Genomic DNA, 19,858 nt, shown 5'->3' with positions numbered 1-19,858 from the left:
ACAGAGCCACGTTAAAGACCAAAAAAGGCTGTACTATCCAATGAATGCCAAGTCCAGTAGATGCTTATAACTGTGGCCAGCAGCAATGTCTTGAGTAGAAAAAGTTGTCATGGACATGTATACGCACAACAATACTATATCTTCAATACCCTTTGGCCATGTTTACTATCAGCTTCTTAAAATATATATTTTTACACCAATGATTAACACGATTGAACAAATGGTTCAAGTATTTGGCATCCTGAAAAATCTGGAAAACAATGATGATCATTTTAAGAGACCAAAATAGCGATTTACTACCTTGATCTTTTTGTGGAAATCTTGCAAGTACATTTGACTCATTGTAAGCCATACACGGCATAGAAAATAACAACATGTTTTTATTTTTACCGTGTTTTCATTCTCTATTTATCAGTAGAGGTCACATATGGGAAAATAGGTGGACTTAATTTCTGACTGGAATTTACATGTCCACAGTAAAGTGGTTTTAGGGTTTAAACATTTGTTAAAACTTACTCAAGACTTTCTGATTTGTGACCTGATTCCATACATTGACTCATCATAAATTTGAAAATGATATTGGTGCTGTTGACCATTAGGTTTGTGGAGCACAAATAATCCACAATAAAATTAAATCCTTGCCAACTTTGGCCATTTCGGTGCTGTTATTTAGTAATATTCCTCTTACATAATTTCACCCGAGCTTTTCTTTTCCGCTCATCAGTGTTACTAAAGAGTTTTATTGTAGTAACCCTCACCTCCTACGGCCTACGCATACTGTTTCATGGCAGTCGCATTCAGTAAGGCCAACCTGCAAATGTGTGGCTGACATGCGCACAATGACTGAATGAGCGTAAGGTAATTAGCTGAAGCTCAGGCCAAGCAGAAAGGTTGCTGTCGGGAAATGTTACCATTGTGACTTTCTATGGGGTGGTCCTGGGCTTTTATATTTATTTTCCTCATAGCGAACAGCTGTGGCCTCGTGACCGGTAACGCCACCACCCTTTGGCTTTGTAATAAACTCATCTATTTCACTTTGAATGAGAAAGCAAATATTCCCCTGCCAGACTGATTAGTGTGAATGCAACGGTGGGCCTGGTCCCCCAGGAAAGGGAGATGTGTGTGTGTAATAATGGAGTGTCGGATAGCATGATATTGCATTTTCGAACAATCGCTGAAGACGGCGCACATCGCCAGACCTCATTGTAGAAAGCTGCTTTTATCTGACAATATAATCTGCCTGTTGTAGCGAAGAAGAGACAAGTGACCATCCACATGCCTCTTGTCTTGATATCGGCCAATCCGACTGCTTCCCACCCTTTTCTGCCCCAATTTCTGCCCTCATTTCCTGGCATTTTCTATCTCCAGGCACTCTGTGGGAGATAGCATCTCATCTTAGCAGCACCTGCGCCAGGCAGCAAACAAATTGCCTTAGCATGCCTGTTGCACCCTTTTAATGCATAGATTGACTTTGCAGACTCAATACTATTTATTCGTGATGCTGCCGATGTTTGAGGGTCTTTTTAACGGGTGGGTTGGGTTTGCCGACATAGCTGTATTACTCAAAAAACGGAAAAGGAAAAAAAACAAAAAGCCAAAAGCAAATAGGCTTTGTCTCCACTGCTGACATTTAATCAATTCAAGGTAGCGAATCTTGTCAGGAAAGTGTTCGCTTTTATGTGTCAAAATATCTTATTCATGGGTTGGAATGAAAAAAAATGTCAGATGATGAATGTCAAATACGAATAGTCACTATTATTATCTTGGTTAAAACAAAATCAAGAATAACAACAATCATTCCTGATTCATAAAAGAAAAAGCGGAAGGGGGAAATAATTGCAAATAAAGGCCAGTATTTACGTTTCTCCTGCTAAAATCATGGTTTTGTTCAATTCAGTATCACCAGTGGGCGAATTCCCCATCTCCAAACCATCGGAGAAAACCACCACCATCATGTCCGCCACAGCTGCACCCACAGCAAAGAGTCAAGGTGACCCAACCTTAGGAGGTGGAGCCGACCCTAGAGATGGAAGGGATCCATTCGAGGACACCCGAGGCTTGGCGACGGTGGAGCCCGCCGTTCCAGAGTTACCCCCCACTCCCAGACGTTTCTGTGAGGCCACCAGGCTGCGGGGTATCGACTGGCCGCAGTCCCACACAAGCTCAACTGTGGAAAGACCCTGTCCCAAAGGAACCAAAGGTTAGTTCGTCGTCTGATTGCTCGATTAATCTTTTCTGTAGCTTCAAAATCGCTCAAAGTATCTTTATCGTGTACGGTAGGCATCGTCAACATCGTACTCTACCGCCTTCAAGGATAATTCAATAGCCTAGGATTTAACAATCCTTACTGTCAAGCCACTCACATTTTTCTTCTTCTATGTAGCAACATCAATGCACTATAATGAATGGTAACAGGACTAATTCAGTGTCTACTGGTTAGAAATGCCTTAACGATTGATGGATTCGCTTCCTCAACAGAGGCTGGAAGTACCACCACTGCTGAGCCTTTTTCAGTAATAGTTGAGCGTCATAATTCGAAATAATCAAATACAATTTAAAGATAAGGCAAGTAAAAAAAAATAGTCATTCCAAAAGTGTGTATCCAACTTCTAATCCTTTGCTTTAACGACTCAGTAATAAATACAAGCAAATATGTTTCAGTTTTAAAAAGAATGGTGACCCCTGAAGTTAGGCATGAACATATATCTAAGTATGCATAAAGAAAATATGGAAACTATGACTATGGAGTTAAACAGTTTTCTCATTTATGTATTTTAGACTTGGCTTGGTCGATGTTGTTTTAACAAATACAATGAACACAGCCAAGAACTTTAAATATATTTCCACATTTTAGCCACAATAAACATGACTTTGATTCTGAGGTTTTACTTAAAAAAATGTCTGCACAGTTAATATAAAGGTTTTATCATGGCGACACTTTTACCCTCTAACTCTTTCCTTTGAGGGGAAATGTAAAGCAGCAGTGCATGGACAGAAAACCACAGCCTAGTGATAAGCGCCATTAATTCTGCTATCTGGGAGACGTAATTGCATGAGTGTATCCACACGGTCATATTAGATAAGAATTAGTTCCAGTTGCTGAAAGTGTCCGACATCAAAGCCAGCAGCAATGGCGCGCTGATGGCCATTATGCGACTGGGCTGACAATCAAGTTAGCCGCGCAGAAAGTTACCTTCGCACCCTGTCACACACTCATACACACACACATACAAACAGTGACAGCACTGTCAAATTAAAAAGTGCCAGTTCAAAGCCAGATTGATATTTTTGTTTCAACTGACGAGGGTTAAAAAGGGAAAAGGACTACACATGGTGTCACTGTTGTCAGAGAATAGGCACTCATTAGCTGTAATCTTGTCTTTTTTATCCTCTTTCGAAGCATCTCAAATATCTCTTCACAGCAAACAGTTGGGTTTCTCCGTCTGCTTCATTAAAAGGCAACTGTTGAAGACTACTCCCGCTATGATTATTTTCTCTTTCCTTAAAAAAATAAAACAAGGCTTTAACAATGTTTGTAAATGTTTCCTGCAGCAAGTTTTGTGATCAGTGTGTGTGTCAATGAAATTTAAGCGAGAACATACACTAGCGTGGCTGTTCTGGTGTCCTTCCAATGTCTGTTTGCTTTCTGCTACCACAGGTGTTGCCTCCTTTCTGTGCACGGTGGCAGGGAACTGGTGCTCCAAGGGACCAGACCTCAGCAACTGCACTTCCCATTGGGTGACTCAAGTAGCACAAAAGGTATGGGCAAAAAAAAGAATGCCAATTGTTAAAATTAACTGTAAAAGAAAAATGACTTTACTGATGAAGAACTAAGTGTTCCGGAAAGTGAAAACCCTCCCTGTAAAATATGAATTTGCTTGTGCCATCAGCAAATGAAATACTGACTTAAGGCAGTTTTATTTATTTATTTTAGTTTTTTTGTTGCTTTTTGATTTTATTACAGTGTTAAAACAATCAGCTACTGTTTATGGAGGAATCATCTTACAAACTTACAAAAATAATACCAGTTGTATCAACCCTCCTTTAATGAAAGATAGTAAAGTAACACTTATCTGTTTTAAGAAAGAAAACAAGAATAACTAATTTAAGAAAACAAAATAATTTCTCTGGTTTATTTATACAAAATAACTTGGACTCTTGTTTATTAAAGCTAAGCAGCACAAATTAGTCACTAATTGCAAAACAAAACAACTAATATATTCTAATGCTAGTATTCATTTGTCAGTTTTTAAATTAATAAGTTTCATTTAATTATTTATTTATTTATGTCATGTAACAGTAACTGGTCTTTAAATTTCTAACCGAGCTCCATCGCCCAAAATATATATTTTTTACCTGTCACTGCACACTTCTGTAAGACAAACACCCTGATTGCCCCTTTTATAGGTATTACTTTGAAACTGAATACTTGGATGCTCTGAAAAAAAAAGTCTATTCCCCCTTTAAGGCATTCATAAACATGCAAACATCTGAGAATGATAAATTTGCGATCTCACGAGCAACAAACGAGCCTCGCTGTCTGGAGTCAAGGAGGCAGCCGTTTGCTGCCGACAATCAAAGAACAACAGCTTATTTCTACAGTGATTTGTCCGCTTTGATTCTCCAAAAAATAAAATAAAAAAAACAATGCACAATTGACGGAAGCCTCGGTGTGAAAAACACCTCCCGAACGTACCAAGTTAAGACAGAATTCCCAAATGCTGTCAGGAAACATTTTGGCAAACACATCAAATGTGTTTTCATTCTATATCGTGTATCGTATTTAAAAGAATGGGCGGGGTTGAAAAGGTAGAGCAAGTCATAAAAATCATTTAATATCTTTTAAACATATCTTACTCCAACTTTTTTAAATGTGGCTGAGAGATGCGATATAAACCGTGAAAGCCGACCCCAGCTTCAAAGCTCGCTTAGAGCAACAACAAACATATTTTTCGTTCCAGTCTGGCAATTTTTTATTCCGCTGAAAAGGGCATATTTGCATGTCTTTGCAGTTCTTTTCTATAATTAAGCAGACCTGATTGTTGTTCCTTTGTGTCACAAAAGTGGAACAATTGTACATTTTGTTACAGACTTGGGATGAGTAGAGTTTTGTTTTGTTGTTATAAACCCACTTGGAATGGTGCTAGATTTTTTTTTTTGTAACAAAACAGTTGGCATAAACGTCTAGTTTCCTTATAGCTATTTAATCATGACCTCATAACCTCATGCCGAGGTAAAACTCACATTGACAATAAACAAACTCCTCAAAATGGATTGGACACCTATTGAAGTGAATAAAATAAAGTTACCAATATTCACTTCTAAACACAAAACAAAAATTACATGCACTATAAAACATTCCATTTTTCAATTCCCCCTAGCCTAATACCCCAAAAAAGTGAAAAATACAACAACATCAAAATCAAGTTAAGAAAATCCTGCAAAGAATCAAGATTAGACATTTGAATAAATTGTAAAGACTGTTATTTTTGGCCATGTATTCCAACTCAAGTATTCAGTTTGTTTCTATATTACAGTGTAATAAGCCAGAAATAATTATGGAGGAAGTCTTTTCCTCATGTTGTAACCCAAGCACGCAGCACTAACACAGCGTGGCAATTCGCACGAGAGCCCTCGCTTACGACATTTAACTCTGCCCACCCTCAACCCGACATCCAGATCCGAAGCGGAGAGAATGCAGCCAACCTTGCCAATGAGCTATCATTATACACGAAGGGCCCCGTGTTTGCCGGTGACGTGAGTTCCTCGGTGCGTCTAATGGAGCAGCTGGTGGACATCCTGGACGCTCAGCTGCAGGAGCTCAGGCCTAGCGAGAAGGACTCGGCAGGACGCAGCTTCAACAAGGTACTGTGACGCGTTATCCTCTTTACGGCCCATTGTGACCATCTCGCCTTACCAGCAGGGCTAAATGGCAGGACATGGGGCGATAAATCCAAACCCAAGGCAGCGCGTGCCCTTGTTTTGTATTCCAGCACACATTTAACAGCATGAACTGCGTCAGTGTCCAACTTGATGCCCAGCACCTCATTTTTAAGGCATTTAGAAATAGAAAATGTGTGATATTTTAGTATCCTAGTAGGCAATAGTAAGCATTATTTTTGGGTTACTTAAATTAAACAGCCCTCCAGGCGCCTTAGTTGCTACATTCAAGTTTCATCATTAAACTTTAATGATTAAACTGACCCAAGTTAGTAAAACATTGTCCTTGAGGCTAGAAATTTGGAGCACTTTACTTTTTCCCAGCTCGTTATCAGACAAGAAACTATTGTGTTTCTTTCTGCCAAAATGGATAACTTAAACCTCCAAAGCAATCAAGCACAATCAAATAATCACCATTTACTAATGGTGATCGTGGGATTTCTCTAAATCTTGTATAGTGCATAGAACCCTATTTTTTTTTTTACTGACAATTGACCCTAATTGGACGCCAAAATGTATGCGTTTCCCCAGAGCCATTTATAGTCCAAGGAACCATATTTGGCCACGTCATTCATGTTAACCTCAAATGAATGCGCATTATTTAACGAGGAGCTAAATTTGATTGCTTTAGATTAAACGGTCACCCATTGCCTCACTACAAAGCGGTGGAACTAAGTTTAGTTGCACAAAAGTGGCCCAAAACCCATGCCACATTACAAGGCAGCAGAGTCATGTAATTTCTTCCAACTCTTTATAGTGCAAAGAACCACATTTGGTTGCATTAATGTAACCCAAAATGCACACTGAAAGCATCACAACCATATGTTTTTAAGTCTTATTATACGAATAGCAATAGTAATCGTCTACATATTGGTGTATATGTTAAAAAAACATATTTGATATCTTCAAATTAAAACAAAATACATTATAGTCGATCGCAATCCCCTGAGAATGCAATAGGCCTGTTTTTTAGAAAGCGTTCAGTCAGTGAATGATGGAAAAAGCAAAAGGGGAGCGAGGAGTTGTGCGCCGCATCAAATGTCAAGCAAGCAATATGATGTTTCTCCGTCTCCGCCGCATGACGAGATGATTGGCACTTGAGAAGTAACGCATTGTTATTCAGAAGCCACTTAAAATCTGTAAACATTCTTTGGCACACACTGCGGGATTGCATCTCATGAGTGTGGCTTCTAATTTTGCGCCATGGACAGACAGAGTGCACTTTATACCGCAAGGAGCCATATTTGGTAAGTTCAAATCAAAAGGCTCACTTTGAGCCAGTCGAATTGTATGGTATGAAAGGAAAATGGAAGCCAAATGCTTGGAACAAAGCACATTTCTTTGAGGTTAAGGTAGAAAGAAAGGATGAAACGTTTGGAAAAAAAATGCTGTGCGTTAGTAATGATACATCATTTTACAAATCATACAATTTTAGTCATTAAAATACGTTCAAAAGAAACAATTATCAGTGTTTAAATTGCATTTGTTAATAAATAGTAGTTCATAAATAGAATAATTGGGATTAACCCACAGTTTCTCTTTTCTATCATTTTTACTTTCCTCATTGATTCCAACACAAGTCCAATTTTCTTATAGATATTTTTTTAGTAGCACTAGTTTATATATTTTCCGTAAATGTATTACTATATATTTTAGTCGGATTTCCTTTGACAGGGGACAAGTATGTCAGAAACTTTTACACGACAATAATTGTCCCTAAAGAACCAAAAAAACAGTACATACCCAGTCCACTTCTCTTTTTTTAAAAATATGTTTTATTTGTGTGTATTTAACTTAAGAGAGTAAATAGTTTACATAATACTTCCTTTGTTTCTATTTGACAGATCAGTTGTAGCCATGATATATTGCCCATATCCTACTAAAATACAACCATTTATGCACTATAAAAACCCCAATTAATCTGCGTTTTCCTAGGCACTGACACCACAAAGCAAAACATAATGCATAATTCCTGCGTTTTGCCCCTTTTTGTTCTATTATTCTCATCCTGCTGAGAATATAATATAATGCCTGGGTTTTCCCAGTTTGCTGATATTGCAGAATAACTAATATGACAGTAGACTTTCAGGCTCACCTTAAAAAAAAGAATATTTTTATCTTGTTGTGTGTTCTGTATCCTTATTGTGAGAGTGCACTTGTTAATTTGACTCAACTGAGTACAAGCAGGCAAATCATGAGTGCCAAAAATCCCCAAAGGAATTTGTCATGCATTATTCTCCTCTTGGCACCAACTACAAATAAGCAAAACACATTGTTATCTTCTGGCTTCCAATGTAATACTCAAGTCTTTCTAAATCCAAACCTCATCATTTTTCCCCCCTCACTTCTCACATCACAGTTTAGAAGTGTAGTAGTTGTTTTGAAATGAGCTCTCTATAAGACGTTCTTTCGTCCACCTTCCTCTTCTCATTAGCACTTGTAATTTATGGTAAGTGGCCTGATGTGGCGATTCCCTTTTCTCACTTCCATCTTTCTTTTGTTTCTACGTATGTGTGCGTGTGTTTTTGTGTGTGTGTGTATGTGTGTGTATGTGGATGGGGTGGGGTGAAAAGCTTCAAAAGCGAGAGAAGACATGCAGGGCATATATGAAGGTACAATCAGAGAGCTTTTAATCTTTTTTTAAATGATTTTTATCCCAACCCCTTGCTTAGCAGCATGCATATAATTTACGATATCATTTTCGTGATTGTTTTACACTCTGTGTGCCTTGGCTGCCTCCCAGTGAACTATTTCCATTTGCGGATGTTAATATCATTCCTTCTTTGTCCTTCTCTGTGCTATCACTACATCTTTCTTTCATTTCTTCTCGTACGCAGATACAAACACTGGCACATATTCAGTCACTAATGCTCCCATTCTCACAGCGTCTTCTCTTTTCTCTACTCTTTATACGTCAAGTGAATAATTGCCTTCCCACGGTCGTAATTGCGCCAACCTGTCAGCCAGAAGCGTGATCAAAGTCTCATTGTGCTTCACTTTTCACTTGCTTATATTATACAATTCATCTTATTTCCCAACCACCCCTTGTTGCATCAAAACTAAATGAAAAAAAAATGTCTCTCTGTCGCAATGATGGTTTTTCTCTGGCATTAATTTCAGACCCCGTTAGTGTTTTATAAAAAAAAAAAGTGTCAATCAATTTCACCTACCAGATGTTAATCATCTTCCTTTTCACATAAATGAATGAAGTACAGTTGTACATCTAATATTGGTTTAACGCTTCATATAGTCAAATCTTTCACCGACGTTAAAGTTAAAGTGTAAAAATATGTCAACTACTTGAAGTTTGACCGCAGTTGCCTGCAGACAAACTCAGTGCAGCTCATCCAGGACTTCAAAGTTGCCGAGCCATTTGAAGCAAAATCATGAAAATGCTATATGTTCATTTCATCTAAACAAGATTATTATACAGTGGTACCTCGACATATGATCATAATCTGTGACTGAGATCGTATGACAAGCTTTTCGTAACTCCAGCGGACGTTTCCCATTGAAATGAATTGGTTTTCTCTCCACGAAATTGATCTGGTAAATGGAAAAAACAAATTTAAATTAACTTGGAATAATATATACAGACCTCAAACATACGTTCAATGTAACTTTACACAAAACTGCCATTATTTATGTTTTACAGACTATTTAGGGTAGAAAATTGTCATATTTGCCTTTTCTGAATGGCTGATTATCTCACACAAAAACAAACTTTAGATGTTCTTGCTTTACAATCCCTTTTCAAGCCAAAATTCGCACCTTAACACCTCAACACAAAGCAACGGAATAGTTCCCAAATGTAGAATTGGAGGACTCAAATGGGTTTCATGGTCAATTTATTATAGCCCCTAAAACACACAGTTTTTTTTTACTTTTAATGGTGTTTTTTTTGCTATCATTACATTCAAAAAGGCTGTTTAAAAAGCACCAGTTTCCCTTGAGGATAGATCATTACCAGTGGGGGGTACAGTGTAAATTTGCATGGATGTTTCCAACCTTGTAATCAAGCCAGACTCGTCTGAACACACGCTCACACCCAAGAACACATATACATGTAACTAGCTCCCCCCAAGGTTATTCCGAGCTTGAATATCGGAATACAGACGTAGTTAATCATTCATTATATCTGACTTAGTTTATCAACCTTCTCATTGTATCCGGGAAAGCGGATGCAACCAAACGTTTGGGGTCATTTTAGTGTTTTAGATAATCACAGCAGCGACTAATTGGCAATACAAGCAGGGGCTGGATGTGGTTAATTACTGTCATTGCAATACTCTACGTTGGGGCTAATGTCACTTTGGGTTAATCGCTCCCTTGGATTGATTGTGCCTTCTATGTTGTATTTTTTTTCTCTAGAATTCAACATAAACGGCTCATTCAATCACTGTGATTTTTAACTGCCAACCCATTAACAACAATGGATTTGACATCTACTGCTGTCAAAAGCAGTGAATGAGTCCTAGTCTTATCTCGACAATGAATGATACCGTGCTCCTTATCATTCATAGTCATGATAAGAGACTTTAACAATAGAATCCACAAGTACAAAAAAAGACCATGACATATTCAGCTGCAAGACTATCACTCTTTCCCCTGCCCTATTAATTTATGATAATTCATACCTTGCACAGTAAAACAACCGTAAAAAAATCCATACAATACAAATTTTACACTTATGCAGTCATTGAAAAGTAGAATGTATATCATGTTCATTGGATTGCACCATAGAAATAAACAGGATAATACAACAGAAAAAATCAAGAGAATGAAGCAAAAGTCGACACTACACACAGTCACACATATAGGCAAAGTCTTACAACAATATGATCACCTCAAAAGCCATTCATAATACTGGCTGCAATACACAATTCATTCAAATCAACAGAATGATTAAAAAAAAGTTCTTATCGTGTTTGGTTTGCAAAATGCCAGTTATTCTTGTCCACTATTATAGTTAAAATAAAAAAATAAACATTTTTTTGTGATATTCGGCAGTTAAAATAAACCATCTCTTAGAATGTACACATCATATAGCCATATGCTTGATCTTATCAGTTGCTATTCATGATACGTGCCACCTTACGCGATAGGAATACCACATAGGTGTTACAAAAAGAGGGTAAAAAAAACGAGTGATGTGAACTGGAGTTGCCAGGGTCAGCATTGTTTTATCAACATACGATACTTGTGTGGAATGTTTATCTTACTTACAGCTTATCACAAAGCAGGAAATGAAAGGATTGACATTGAAAACAGGGCGATCGCTTTCCAGCATTTTGCCTCAAACTGCCACTTTGGACACGGATTTGATGGTAATGCCCTCCTTCCTTGGGGGAAAATAGCTTTCAAGGTCACTACGGGCACAAGAATATTGTTCACAGGGATTTTTTTTGACTAGTGAAGAAAAACACAGTGGGGGCTTTGTTACTCCTCCAACAATTTGTCATTATTATTATTCAATAAACTAATAGAGGGAGGGTAAAAGACACTTCCTTTTTTGTTTTCCTTCAATGGAATGTTGAGCAGTTAAGTTCGCCTCTTCTGAGCTCTCATCACGTCTCAGGTCATAATTTTGTCGATATATCAGCTGTTGTCACTGTCGGCCATGCATGCCCTTTTTATCATTCACCCCTCCCTTCTCTCCCCCGTTTTGTTATTAAAACCCGGCGTTGCAACGGAGGAATGTGCGTGGCTGACATTTCACGCGTCTCCATGGTTACAGGCTATCGTGGACACCGTGAACAATCTCCTGAGGCCCGAAGCTCTGAAGTCGTGGCGAGACATGAATTCCACAGAACAGACGCACGCCGCCACAATGATGCTGGACACCCTAGAGGAAGGATCCTTCGTCCTCGCCGAGAACCTTATTGAGCCGGCCATCGTCAAAGTGCCCGCCGAGAACATCGGTAAGTGGTCTTGCCAATCAGCTAGAACACCTGTCACTGCAGATGCTTTGCCTATTACTTCTCCTTCTGGCTGAGCGCCACTTTAAGTGAAAGGAAATGTCTAGTCACTTTAAAAAAAACAGCACCATCTTCTCTGGGTGTTTTTTTTTAAAAAGGAAAATCGCTTTTCCTTTTCAAGGTGATATCAGCCAGGTAAGCCTTCTACCTCATTGATTTTCAATCCGGCAACTCGTCTCGTTATACACTGTGTAAATGGATGAACTGGGAACAGACTTCCAGACCAAACAAAGACACCATTTTGAAGGACATTGTTCCACTCACATGGGCCTACTTCCCCTCACAAGCTCCCATAACTGGTAGTTACCCAACCTGATCGGCGGCTTTGTTCCCTCAGCCTCTCATTAATACTTTTTTTTATCCTCCACTGTGTTGCGGCCAGTTTTGTTTTTTCTCTCCGCATTAACAAGGAAAGTCAGTAGGCAAAAGCTAAAGTGAAGCTTCAAAGGCCAATTTCTATTTGCACTATCTACCAACATCCACATTTTTGGTAAAATATTGGATTTGTTTTAATTACAGAAATAATATACAATTTTGAGGATAAAATGAGATATCCCAGCATGCTGCAAACCACTTATTTTTACGCCACTGTGGAAACTACTACTATTACTGGTAATCTTCGGAACTTGTATGTTATCACTGTCGAAAGTTGAGTCGGGGTAAAAGTCTTGTTGACAAGACTTTCTGATGTTATATTCGTGTTGGTTATCAGGATTTTATTCAGTGAAGTTGTCAATACAGTGGAAATCGTTGGAGTATTTTGAGGGGTTGTGTATCCAAGCACAACAAACTTTCAGTGTAGTATGCCTCCATTGGAAAAAAAGCTTTTTATTGTGTTCATGGGTGCTTACTTTTTTGACACTCTCAGCTCGGCTTCTTTGAGTCGAACCAGTCCAGAAATGACAAAAGACAAACATGGTTGTCTTGCAGGCCTTAGTATCCTCTGAGGAGGAAAATCGACGAAATGTTTGTTCTCATCTACTCTTGCTATCTCTTTCAACTGTCATGTATTGAATTTTAAAGACAAAAGCCCAACAGGCTTTTGTTGCCACTGTTAGGGCACCAACTACAGATATACAGTTATGACAGTCTGTAGTGAAGTCCAATTAGAAGTCAGTCATTTGCAGCCATCCATCCAAGATGTAATCTTCAGACTATTACAACCAATTTTGGGCAGAGGGTGGACTCTGCACTGGTCTTCCACCATTGTGCACTTTCATCACCAACTGCTTTTCATTTTCATACTCTTACTCACACTTACCATCAATTTAAAGTCCTCAATGATCTTAACATGCATGTTTTAGGAATGTGGCAGGAAATCTGAGTAGACCGCACTCGTTAACTACGAAGCCAGGCTATTGTAATAAGTGCAGACTAAGGCTTGACCCTGATCCTGAAAAAGAGATTGCTTGGATGCTAGCCTGTATTGCTCCAAAACCCTTGGGTGTCTCACCGGATGTGCTGCAATTTATCCATACCATGAACATTAACCATCACTTGTGCTGGATTTTGAACTTTTCATTGAGCGCAATCCAGTCGGTCCCTTTTCTTGTTTGTCTTGGAGGACGTGAAATCTACGATTTCCAAAGTAGACATGTGGACACTTTTCCACTTTGCGACCGACCATCTCAAATAATCACAGGCCCTTTAGAAGCTTTTGGAATTACGCATGTGTTTTTTCACTTTACATGCTTGAGTTTTAACTTAACTAATGTAAAAACACATGATGTTAATGGAAAATATTATTTTCTGAAGCGTTTCTAAGCCTACGTTGGGGTTACAATTGACACATTTTTACAGGTTTTTAATGCAGTGGTGTGGGATCACCTGTCATATGCTTTGGTGTTTAGATTTCTCCATAATTTGTGAAGCTTTTGCTGATAATATGAACACAATTCAGCGCAGAATTACACACAAAATTCTTAAACATTTACTATTTGCTCACGTATTTGTTCACAAACTAGTTAATGTTGCTCATAAAAATCCAAGCTTTACAGAAATTCTCCTTTTATCATCAATTATGAAACTTATTTTAATTACCCTGTTAACCAGGGGGTAATTCTCCCCAGGTTTTTTTCCTTTTCCAAAGATTCCTCAAGAAATAAAATCATGACTTAAAACTCATAATTTAGTTTGACCTTTGTCCTAAACATTACAGTGGATAAACAGGACAAGAAAAAGAACAAAATATTAGAAGGAGTTAAACATGTGTTCAATGCATTACACTTAAGTAGGTGATGCTATCGAGTTCGTTTTCTATTTCCAGTGTCAGGCTATGAGACATATGTGGACATATCATATCCGGCCTCTCTTTCCAGGGTGAAAAGAAGAGAGTAGGGCTGCTAGTATCCAATTAGTAGGTGGCCCAAACAACACCTCTGGGTACAAGTCAGTCACACTGACAACCGGGTGGAAGCGCAATGCTTGAAGTGCAAAAAATCAAGACAGACAGCGAAGGCCAGCGGAGGGCAATCCCTCATCTTCGTCTGTCAGGAACCATCTATCTGCTGAAAGCCAGGCCATTTTCTGGTACGAGCGAACGGCATCGTCCTCCTGACCCCATCGGTAATTTCGTACATCAAAGGCAGCACCACCCGGCAGCTGGCGTGGCGGAGAGGAGGGGCTGGCGGAATTTGGAGGATTTTCAGAGAGATTTGCTCATGTAGCCCAGAGTTCTCCAAAGCCACAGGGGGGCTAGAGGACGTCAAAGTAAAAGCTCAATGATATTTTTGATCCTATGAATATTTGACATTCATGTGGTAGCAAGGCTGCACGCTCATCCTTTTCCAAGCACATCCCCTTGTTATTATTTATTTTCTTTATCTCCAGCGGCTCAAAGGCATATTTGGTGTTAAGTAAATGGCACTCCATGGGGTCTTGTTCTCTTGCTGGTACAATGAACCTGAACATGTATCTAACAATTCTCTTGTTGTTTTTTTTTCTTGCTCTATTAAACATTGCTGTCTTTTCCTCTACCTTATAACTAATGCATTTCTCCCCGATCTGCCTTCTCGTTAGTGCTGGATGTGTACGTGGTGAGCACAGACGGCCAGGTACAAGACTTCAGATTCCCACAGACCAGCAGGGGCGGATCCACGCTTCAGCTCTCTTCTAACACAGTCAAAGTCAACAGTAAAAATGGTAAGAGCACCAATCGTTGCAGAGCTCAATTGCTTTTATTGTAGTTTATTGCACTAAAGTGGGTCTTGAAGATCGAAGCTGTTAAACTGATATTTGAGTGGAAATTACTTGCACATGAGCCTCTTGAAGGTGCCACTGTCTTTACTGTTTTTACACATTATGAAGACGTGTAGGATAGATACATGCTTTTCAATTGGCTGTGTAAAAGATTTTACTATGTAAGAATAATTCACGAGTCCTACTTTCATTTTTTTATTGATTAAAAAACAGGGTTTACAACCTCAAAGGGAAGTCTCACACTTAGTGATAATAAAATAATACTTACACAAGCATACCGTCTGTTTGGGCTGGCCACCGATCTGGCCCAAAGTCAGCTGGGATAGGCTCCAGCAGCCCCCGCGACCCAATGAGGATATCAATAAAATTCAATTTTAAAAAAGAACCATCCAAACAGAGAGACTGTGAGTGGTGGGTGGCATAAATAATGAGGAACTGTAATATTATACACCCTCAACCCCCATAAAAGAGAATTGTACACTCAAAATTTTAGTAGAAATGCTTACATAACCCATTTTTCATTTCACAAACAAGTTTGTATTAAAATGAAAAACAAAAAAAAATGATATTATGCTTAGCAACATCGCAGTAATCAACAACAATCTTAATGAATTTAAAAATGCATACACAAAATGTTTATATATATTTTTCCACACGGAGAAAACAAAAATGTTAAATACAATTAAATAAGGTACCAATTAGATTTAAAAAAATAATGTAGTAAGTAGGTATAGATTTCTATTAAATAATTTTAACAAATACTCAAATAAATAACAAAACAAAAAACATTTATCCACTAGAAATTGCCCAAAAATAGCATAATAACATAAGCAAAATATGATCTACTCCTCCATCCAAATGCACACACAACGAGAGGAAAAAAAGCAAATCCCAAAAGTGTGTTTTTTTTTCCTTTGGCTCAGTGGTTGATTTCATGGCTGCGTGTGTGTTCTCCTCCCCCGTGATGCGTTGCAGGTGTGGCCAAGCTGGTCTTCGTTCTGTACAAACACCTGGGTCAGTTCCTCAGCACGGAGAACGCCACGCTGCGGGGCCACGGGGACGTCGGCAGACATAACCTCTCCCTCACGGTCAACTCCCACATCCTCTCCGCCTCCATCACCAAGGAGTCCAGCCGGGTGTTTGTGGCCGACCCCGTGATCTTCACGCTGGAACACCTGGACGTAAGAGCTTCCCTCCCTCCCATTTCTCCAGACCCCACACAAAATATACTACGACAGCTGCACTTCCAAATTCGTCAACTCTAACGACAGCCATTAGAATAAAGAGGGAAAACATCAATGTTGTGTCACACATAGCAATTAGCGGAGTTCAGACGAACACATGAGTGCGATCGGAGCAGCGAGTTGACTTCCATCTGTGCATTACCATAGTAACCCTCTACACATAATCTTCATCTTCTCTTTCATTCCCTGATTTGGATCTCTTTCATCCGCTTCCTTCCCACTATCGCATGCACTCAAAGAATATAAATTGATACTTATTTGTACAACACGAGCTGCCTTTGCCGCTGCACCTCCTCCAACACAGTCAGAGGCCCGAAAAACGTACAAGAGCCCACCATGCATATTGCAGCATGGCTCTCATGTATGATTAATTGTTTCTTTTTTTTTCTTTCTGCAGAAGGAGCACTACTACAATCCCAACTGTTCCTTCTGGAATTATTCAGAGCGAAGCATGATGGGTTACTGGTCCACTCAAGGCTGCAAATTGCTGGACACCAACAGGAGCCACACCACATGCTCATGCAATCATCTTACCAATTTTGCCATTCTCATGGCCTACCGGGGAAATGTGGTGAGTAGGAGGGGCCTGTTGACATATTTAGGGACGGTAGGGATGTTAAAAAGGCACAGAACACCTAAGATAAATGGCAGAGTGAAAAACGTTTGTAAATTGAATTTTTTTAGACCCTTAATATTGGATACATATTTTTAAATGACACAAAATGACACAGATTATAAACAGAGCCATTGCTGCGATGACAATTATACCCACGCATATAAACACTAATAGGCAATGATATTACTGCCATTTAGACACTAATGACAGTTAAACAATCATCGTGTAATATAATCAAGAATTTCTTGACTCTAACACAAACAAATTCATTCATCATTTACTGATTACTTTATATTTAACAATTATTTTTACTAGTCATAAAATACGGGCATCAGATCGGTATCGACAAAACATATCCTGAGAATATGGGAGTGGATCGGAAGTCAAACATAGTTTTTGGTAATAACGTTCAGCCCTAATGGCTGTCAATGGCAGCTAATTTATTTTCAAACTCTTTAGTCCCTGCAAATCCAAAGTAATTAACTCACGCTAGCGTGTCTAGTCGGTCCATCCAGGCATAAGCATTTGTACAAATAAAGACCTCCCTCTGCAATTAGATGCCAAGCACTCTCTACGGGCGGGTTGTCGCCCGACCTAGATGATGAAGCTAAGCGTGAGAACAGCGCGTCAGCAGGACATAATTCAATTGTTTCCGGAGGATGTGCAGAAATGAAGCAGGCCGTCAATTTAAAAGAGTGAAATGGCGCCTCGGGCCGAGGGGGTATTACGCCCGTTATCGGAGCTAATTATATTTCACTGTGGTCACTGTCTAATATTTCATGCACATGTCCAAGAGAATAGCGTTCAAAACGGCACGACCGCATCTTAAACTTCCCCCTCGTCTGTCTTGTGAAGTGGTACGCCATACATTTTGGTCACAAAATGCAATTACAATTTAATTACATGACGAATGGCAATTGTAGCAAGGACCGCGGCCATCATAAACGCGGGGGATCAGTTTGTGGCTGATTTAATAATACGTCCCCCGCCTGTGAACCCTGTCCCCCGTCATCTGTCTTAACCTCAACCTTAACCGCAGTTTGAAACCAGAGCCCCCCGAGGCAGGGCTTAGCCTTTTGCCAATTGCCTGCGCAGCACCTCCGCCACGGCCCTCGCCCTCAATAAAAGTGCAAATATCACAGGAGGATTTGCCCGACTTGCAGGAGTGATATTTTGCGCTCCACGCTCTGCTATTTTCACATTTGTCTGGAAACATGCTTGCTTTATAGATCTTTGACCTCAAAAAGATGAAAAAAACACGAGTAGTGCTATGTTACGGCTCACTCAAAATGGCATTCGGTGAGCCGGGCCGTTAGGGCCAAATTTCGCAACTGTGGACCCTTAAATCAGGATTCAAACCACAATTTTTTTCCCTCCAATAAATGAGCTATGACTCACCTTGGTCAAAACAAAAATGTCCGGAAAAAAAAAACATGTACCACCCATACAAAAAGAATTTAACAAGCGATAGATGTCATTTTGCAATTGTTGACCTAATAATTTGGACATTTTCTGTTGCCAAGCATGACCAATGCACAAGCCTTATAAATAAATTATATTCCAATTGACTCTGGAGTTAAGTAAATTAGTAAGTAAGCCCGCTATTAAAGCACTTTTAAAATTAAGACAACCAGTTAACAGACACAAACATGTTTACCTCCACTCGTACACTAGCAATTGTAAAACTAAAAGCCTCCCCTCATATACTACGTCTGCTAGCCAAATACTGTAACAAAAATGCCCTCCCCCCCAGAAACAATTTGAAAAATCCTTCTAAGTAGAGATGAGAACCTCTGGGTGCCCCACAATTAGCGATAGAAGGCTCACGATGAGGATTATCCCAACATATAGCGATACAACATATATCAATACATTAGTTTGGATACAAAGTCTTAGATATACCACAATTTGGACATATTGTCACAGCCCTAGTTATAAGAGAACACCAGGGAAAACACAATCGTATTTCTTTTGCACTTTTTAACAGATATGGAGGATTTTCTTCTGCTTGAATTGATGCCATTTCTCAAATGTCCAACCAAGAAATAAACACCTCCTGTCAAATTCACATTTTTGCCTTCTTCTGTCAAACTAACAACAACCCCCCCCCCCCCCCCCCCTCGCCATCTTGCTTCACTCGTCACTCAAGCGTTTGCCTGAAGAAAGCCTTTTCAAATAGTTGCTTAACTCTCACTGTAGAAAAGTCCTATAACCGCATAATCCACTTGAGGGATGACTCTGACATGTAACATTTCAACCTCAAAAAACGATTGCATTTTTCTTCAATATTTGTGTTCATTGTTTTCTCATGAACTTTGCATCCATCTCTACAGGGCAAGGGGAGCGTCCATGAGCTTCTCCTCACCATTATCACACGGATGGGCATTGCTGTGTCTCTGGTGTGCCTCGCCATCAGTCTGTACACCTTCTGTTTCTTCAAAGGCCTTCAGAGCGACCGCAATACCATCCACAAAAACCTCTGCCTCAACCTCTTTCTCGGCGAGCTTGTCTTTCTCGTAGGCATCAACATGACTGAACCCAAGGTCAGTAAATTCTTAAGATGGGGATGATACACTGTGGTTTTCCAGTGCACAGAATACATATTTTTTTCCCTTCACTTTACTCCTCTTTTGAGGTTTCTTCCAATCATTAAAAAAAGGGCCAAAACCAATGAAACTTTTATATTACTACACTCAAACTGGTTTACTTCCAAGCATTTCTAAACAAACTTTCCCTTAGGGGGATTTTCAATTGAGCTTTTTCCGAGCTTATGAGTACTTTTGTTTTTTTATGATGGTTATATTTCTTGCATTTATTTAGCTGTTTTTTTTACTTATTCTAAACACAAAAGAAATAATTTCAATTGCACTAAGATTTGATAT

General features: G+C 39.2%; 1 protein-coding gene across 11 annotated transcripts in view; it reads left to right on the top strand.

Annotated features, from left to right (window-relative positions):
• The window catches only part of adgrl2b.1 (adhesion G protein-coupled receptor L2b, tandem duplicate 1), a 70,037-nt gene that overhangs the window by 31,847 nt on the left and 18,332 nt on the right, over window positions 1-19,858 (top strand). For 9 of the 11 annotated variants that reach the window (XM_077723951.1, XM_077723949.1, XM_077723954.1 and 6 more), the window contains 9 exons: window positions 1,898-2,200; window positions 3,659-3,759; window positions 5,680-5,865; window positions 8,514-8,552; window positions 11,678-11,861; window positions 14,937-15,059; window positions 16,092-16,297; window positions 16,758-16,931; window positions 19,310-19,519. In XM_077723951.1, the coding sequence (XP_077580077.1) occupies window positions 1,898-2,200; window positions 3,659-3,759; window positions 5,680-5,865; window positions 8,514-8,552; window positions 11,678-11,861; window positions 14,937-15,059; window positions 16,092-16,297; window positions 16,758-16,931; window positions 19,310-19,519 (1,526 nt within the window). The remainder of the gene's footprint in view (window positions 1-1,897; window positions 2,201-3,658; window positions 3,760-5,679; window positions 5,866-8,513; window positions 8,553-11,677; window positions 11,862-14,936; window positions 15,060-16,091; window positions 16,298-16,757; window positions 16,932-19,309; window positions 19,520-19,858) is intronic. The other 2 variants (XM_077723953.1, XM_077723950.1) reach the window with 1 other exon arrangement.

The sequence above is a fragment of the Stigmatopora nigra genome, chromosome 9, assembly GCF_051989575.1.
Source record: "Stigmatopora nigra isolate UIUO_SnigA chromosome 9, RoL_Snig_1.1, whole genome shotgun sequence".
Classification (NCBI taxonomy): Eukaryota; Metazoa; Chordata; class Actinopteri; order Syngnathiformes; family Syngnathidae; genus Stigmatopora; species Stigmatopora nigra.
Note: the sequence above shows the minus strand (reverse complement) of the source record. Positions and strands in the feature narration are given on the sequence as shown.